Here is a 6,197-nt window from a genome sequence, read left to right on the forward strand (position 1 = left end):
CCACACATTCCTATCCATAGTCATGGCCTCAATTAGCTAGAGCAATGATATCTCGCCTAATCATCTCTTTCCAATACTTCTTCGGCCTGCCTCTACCTCTTCGTTGGCCCTTCAACGCCCAACCTCTCACACCTCCTCACCGGAGCATTAGTGTCTCTCCTCTTAACATGTCTTAACCACCTAAGTCTCGCCTCCTGCATCTTATCCTCCACAGGGCCCACACTCACTTTATACTGAATAATTTTATTTTTAATTCTATCTAATGTGATATGCCCGCACGTGCATTTCAACATGTCACCTTCATCTTAATGACCTTCATTTCATCCATCTCAACATCCATCTCACACCTCCTCATTTCTAATTAAATTAAAATTCAAAGAGTAATTAAAACAAAATAAGATTTTTTTAAAAAAATATGCATGAGACCATACAATTAAATTTTTATCAAGAGAAACATTTTCTCAAATATTGATTTAAATTGGTTTGTCCGAATTGTTAACTTATTAAGGGGTTGACGTTCATCTTTTCCACTTTTACGAGTCCAAGATAGAAGTAGAGCAACCAAAAAAAGCACCCATTGCTCCTCCCATGAGTCTCCACTGCAAAACTACAGGCATCCTTTAACCTTTCTTAGATCCGGGCTTTGATTCAGATCCTCTAGCATTTTAACTGCTTATGTGCAACGCCCCCACAAGTTAATTTATTCATATTAGAAATTATGAATCTGCTACTCTCAAAGCAAGCCTTTGTAATCAAGAAAGCAAGGCATGTTTCATTTTGTATTGAATCAAGGCGCTTCGCGAACATTCCCGGAGAAAATAAATCAACTGCTGAAGAAATCTCGGCGCTTCTGAAACATAAAAACTGGAATTTCCTCTTGGAGTCGTCGGGAATCCCTCAAAAGCTCAGTCCAGATGTGGTCCACTCCGTGCTTGATCGAAACAAATTGGTTGTTAACCCAAAACGCCTGCTTGACTTCTTCGACTGGTCAAATCACAAATTGGGTGGTACTCAACACATTGATTCTTTCTCTATTCTTGCTTTGACTTTATGCAATTCAAACAATTTTGTACCCGCCAACCATATGTTTGATGAAATGCTTCAGAGAGGATATGCAGTGATGGATATTCTCAGCTCGTTGGTTAAATGTTTTAAGGAATGTGATAGCTTTAGCTCGAAACCTGTGGCGTTTGAGTTGCTAATTGACGCTTATAGAAATAAGCGTATGCTAAATGAGGCTGTTTCGGCATTTTTGGGTTTTAAAAACGAGGGCTTTCCCCCCAGCGTGTTGTGTTGTAATACATTGTTGAATGAACTATTGAAGGGCAATAAAACGGAATTGTTTTGGAAGGTATATGAAGGAATGCTGGAGAGCGAGATGAGTCTTGACGTTTACACCTACACCAATGTGATTAATGCTTATTGCAAGGTTTGTAATGTTAAGGACGCCAAAAGACTTCTTCGTGTTATGGAAGAGAAGGGGTGCAGTCCAAATTTGGTTACATACAATGTGGTTATCAGAGGCTTGTGTGGGACTGGTACAGTTGACGAAGCATTGGAGCTAAAGGAGTCAATGGAAGCAAAGGGATTGGTTCCAGATATCTATACCTACAGCACACTTATTGATGGATTCTGTAAGAAAAAGAGGTCCAGGGAGGCAAAACTGATTTTGGTTGAGATGACTGACAGAAATTTGGTACCTTCCGCCTATACTTGTGGTGTGCTGATTAATGCTTTATGCAACTCTGGAGATCTCTGTCAAGCGATTCTTGTTTTGGAGAAGATGATTGCAGCTGGGGCGAGACCAAATGCTATCATCTATACCCCCATTATAAAAGGCTATGTAGAGGATGGTAAGTTTGACGAAGCAAAAGAAATTGTGCAGGATATGTGGCAGAAAGGTATCTTGCCTGATATTTTATGTTATAATACAATTATTACTGGGCTCTGCAAGGTGGGAAGGATAGATGAAGCGAGAATGTGTCTTGTTGAAATGGAGAGGAGAAAATTGAGGCCGAATTCATATACTTTTGCGGCTTTTATTTCTTGGTATAGAGAGGCAGGGAATATGCAAGTTGCAGAACAGTACTTCTGGGAGATGCTAGATCGTGGTGTAGCACCTAATTATGCCACTTTTACATCTATTATTGATGGGTACTGCAAATATGGGAATATAGCGCAAGCATTTTCAGTACTGAATCGCATGCTTGAAATAGGACGACTGCCAAATGTTCAGCTTTATGGTATTCTTATCAATGCTCTCGCAAAGAATGGAAAATTGTCAGATGCCAGGAGTGTTTTATCTGAGCTTTATAACAAGGGTCTAGTTCCTGATGTGTTCACTTACACCTCACTAATTTCTGGTTTCTGCAAGCAGGGTAATTCGGAAGAGGCTTTTCTACTACTTGATGAAATGTGTCAGAAGGGTGTTAGGCCAAGCATCGTCACTTATAATGCCTTAATAGGTGGTCTTTGCAAGTCCGGTGACCTTTCAAGAGCTAGGGAAGTGTTTGATGGTATCTCTGGAAAGGGTTTGGCACCAAATGCTGTGACTTATTCCACAATCATTGATGGTTACTGCAAAACTGGTGATCTAAATGAGGCATTTCGCTTATCGGATGAAATGCCTTCACAGGGTGTTCAACCGGATGCCTTTGTATACAATGCTCTTCTTCATGGATGCTGCAGGGCAGGAGAGACGGAGAAGGCATTGTCATTATTCCATGAAATGGTAGAGAAGAGAATTGCATCTACTCTTACTTTCAACACATTAATTGATGGGTTATGCAAGTTAGGAAGAATGAGTGAAGCACTGGAGTTGGTGAAGGGTATGTCTGATAGGCACCCACCTGATCATGTAACTTTTACCATTTTAATAGATTACTGTTGCAAGAATGGAGTTATGAAAGAAGCAGAGGATCTTTTCCAACAGATGCAAGAGAGGAAACTGATACCAACCATTGTGACATACACTTCACTCATACAAGGTTATCACAGATTAGGTGACAAATTGAAAGTGTTTTCACTATTTGAGGAGATGGTGGCTAGGGGTATTGAGCCTGATGAAGTAGTCTACAGCTCGATGGTTGATGCACTTTACAGAGAAGGGAATCTACATAAAGCCTTCAGTCTTTGGAATGAACTTTTGGATAAAGGTCTTTTGAAAGGACATGTAAGTGAAACATTAGTGCAGTCTTGGTGTGAGAAGGGAGAAATTTCTGCACTATTGGCATCACTTAATGAAATAGGAGAGCAAGGTTTTGTACCTAGTCTTGCTATGTGCAGTACTTTAGCCCAAGGATTAGATAAAGCAGGATATTCTGAAAAATTACCAATGGCTCTGGAGACCATGGTAAAGTTTTCCTGGATCTCTAATTCCTTGACTTCAAATGACTTAATCACGCGTTGTCAAATGGATGGGCATACTGAAAGTGTTAGCAACCCTCCAAAGCAATCAGCCTTTGAAGTTGCTCTTCAAGCCTAGCTCAACAAGAATACTTTATGCTGGATTGTTCTGTTCTTTCTGCAGTTCCTGACTATGGATGCCGATGGCGAAGCACCCACATCAAAGTTGAAAGCATCCTGATCACAGTAGAGGTAATCTGACTTTGATTAACTAAATGAATCTCCTTTCAGGAAAAGATGGGGGGAAAAAACTTCCTGTATATCGTGAATCCTGTTCAGTTTTTCTTGTACTTATTTTTTTCCCTGTGAATGCATGAAATTGAAATTGAATGTGCTGCAGAAATCATGCATGAAGTTGAAATTGAATGTGCTGCAGAAATCATGCATGGAGTTGAAACTGGATATGTGAAATCAGACCTTTGTTTTCTTTGTTTTGTTAATGTGGTTTAGTGCTTTCTCTTTGGGTCTTTCTATAAGTTTTGCATGGAGGTCAGACACTGCTTGAATATATTTTTGTTCTGTTTGCAAGCAATAGCTCATTCCCCTGTTGCTGAAAAAAAGCTTTATGTTATTTTGTGGTTGCATATATAGCCTGTCTTTTCTGTTTTATGGGATTATGACCTTTTTTCTCTGATCTCATATAAGTTATGGAATACATGCTTGAAGCTAGCTTACTAAGAAGTGCTGATATTTCAGTGAGGTGTCCTTAGTTCTAGGATACAACTAATTGGATTGAGATCCCTTCTTATTGAATCAAGACCTGAACAAATTAGAATGAAAAAGTAGAACACACACAAGAAAGGTTCCTTCAGTCACAAATTTCTAAGCTTAGTGAAGTGAATTTTCTTGTGCTTCCCTTCGGTATCTCCTGTTTAATTTTTATGTGAGAAAAGAAAAATCAAGGCTTAGTCATAATGCACCTAATTAAGATAAAAACCTGTCTTGTGAATTCAGTTTCTTGTGTCTTTAAATAAATCTTACTCTAATGTGGAAAATTGATGTCATTTTGCTGATTAAGTGTTATTTTCAGGTGATTTGGTCCACTGCTGCACCATTATTTTATGGTATATATTGCCTGAGCTCCTTCTTCTAGACACTGACCTTCCAATGAAATTGGAGCAATTATCCTACTCAGGACAATGGTCAGAGCTATTACCAGTACTAGCTTTCTACTAGCAGATACTTTACACTTTTTCATTTTTGAAAATTTAGTCAAAGTTGTCTGTTCTACTTCTTCCACCTTCCAAGTTTATGTTGACAGGACCTATGTGATTGATATGTCGTGTTACAGTCCTTTTAGGTAAAACTGAAGAAATGAACATGACTTGAAATAATCTGAAAACCCATAGATGCTGTTGGAATTTAATAGATATTATCATCTATGTTCCATTTGCCTCATGATATAGGATCACAACAATCTGTCGGTGAAACCGTCTTCATGCTTTAATGATATTAACTCTACGCAAGAAATGTTCCTTCTTATATTTGTCGCATTAGAATGAAGATAACTCATCTGCTATGTACACTCGCTTCTGGATTAGGGCAGTGATTGTATTTATATATACAAAATTTCTGTATGTAACCCAGTATTTTCTTAATGTGGGTTTTGAATGTTGATAAAATTCTTGCTTATTTATTGTAAGAAAAAGAAGATGGCTCGTCTGCTTTGTCATGTACTGTGTCTTTTGATGTCTCAGCATTTTCTTATCTGGCCCTGCTCGCCAAACACTTGAGTTATAAGAACATTGATATTCAAAGACCTTGAGGTTATTTAGGGATAATACTAGCTCGATGAATAATTTCTCTTTGAAGTTGATCGGCCTTATTCATGACATCTTATTTTCTTTCTTTCTATTACCTTTTTGTTGGCAGAGTTAGCGGGTTCATATTTTTGTTCTTACTGTGCAACCAGATTGTGGTTAGAGAGGTGAGACTACTATTTATTTTGTGGTATCTAAAATCAGGTGTACTAACAAATGATGAAGTTTCAGCAGAAGTTATTTGCCTGCAAATGGTGGAACTCAAAGAAGGTTCATTCATTTGTTTGGTCTGCCTTATGCTCATGTTATCTGATATAGGCTGTTTCCATTTAAAGGAGCAAACGATTTGTACCACTGCGGTTTATGTATGAAGATAAGTGTAGTTCTTTCCTTGGAACTTGTTATATCAAAAGAGAGCAAAGGAACTTGCTACATTATTCTTCTGTTCGATGGCCCCTCTGCTTATGTCGTCCCCTATCAATGGTATGCACATTGAAGTAACTGAAGTAATATGCCTACTGTTTACTGTATAAAGGCTAGTAATATCAAAAAGAATACTTGCTAGCTCATTATCTGATTGCTGCAGATCCTTGACTCACTAGCTGATTATTAAATGTTTTATAAGGCTTTAATGATTTATTGTACAAAATTCGCACTTAGTCACTGGAAAAGGAACAAAATATTTTGATGAACGTTTGCCCAGTTGAGCCTTTGCAAATCGCTGATGATTCATTCATAATTAATAAGTTGATATCCTTTGGCCATTGCTGCATCATTCATTATACACGTCCTCTATTATACTCTTTAACTGAAAGTTCAAGATGTTACTTACTCATAGCAAGCAGTTACCGATAATTTTGTTGCCATGGGTGTATTTCTTATTTGCTAATCACAGACCATTAAGATCAATATCAAGTTCTACAAGTAAACTACAGAAGTCTGATTAACTTTTACCTTATATAAAAAATTCTGATTGTTACGCCGAATATTTCATTTTCCAGTCGCTTTCGGTACAAAAACACAAGATACTGT

At 37.9% G+C, this 6,197-nt stretch overlaps 1 protein-coding gene across 2 annotated transcripts; it reads left to right on the top strand.

The window, feature by feature from the left end:
• The first annotated feature begins 507 nt into the window (after nt 1-507).
• Nucleotides 508-5,857, top strand: LOC104118712 (pentatricopeptide repeat-containing protein At5g61990, mitochondrial). Of its 2 annotated transcripts, XM_009630025.4 has the most exons (4): nt 508-3,597; nt 4,436-4,547; nt 5,278-5,332; nt 5,501-5,857. In XM_009630025.4, exon 1 carries the CDS (start codon nt 719-721, stop codon nt 3,482-3,484), a length of 2,766 nt encoding a protein of 921 aa, XP_009628320.1. In that variant the 5' UTR covers nt 508-718; the 3' UTR covers nt 3,485-3,597; nt 4,436-4,547; nt 5,278-5,332; nt 5,501-5,857. The 2 variants fall into 2 exon arrangements, with proteins under 2 accessions (XP_009628320.1, XP_009628319.1); XM_009630024.4 differs by having other exon boundaries at nt 5,278-5,857.
• The last annotated feature ends 340 nt before the right edge of the window (nt 5,858-6,197 follow it).

Source organism: Nicotiana tomentosiformis, chromosome 3 (genome assembly GCF_000390325.3).
Source record: "Nicotiana tomentosiformis chromosome 3, ASM39032v3, whole genome shotgun sequence".
In the NCBI taxonomy this organism is placed as follows: domain Eukaryota; kingdom Viridiplantae; phylum Streptophyta; class Magnoliopsida; order Solanales; family Solanaceae; genus Nicotiana; species Nicotiana tomentosiformis.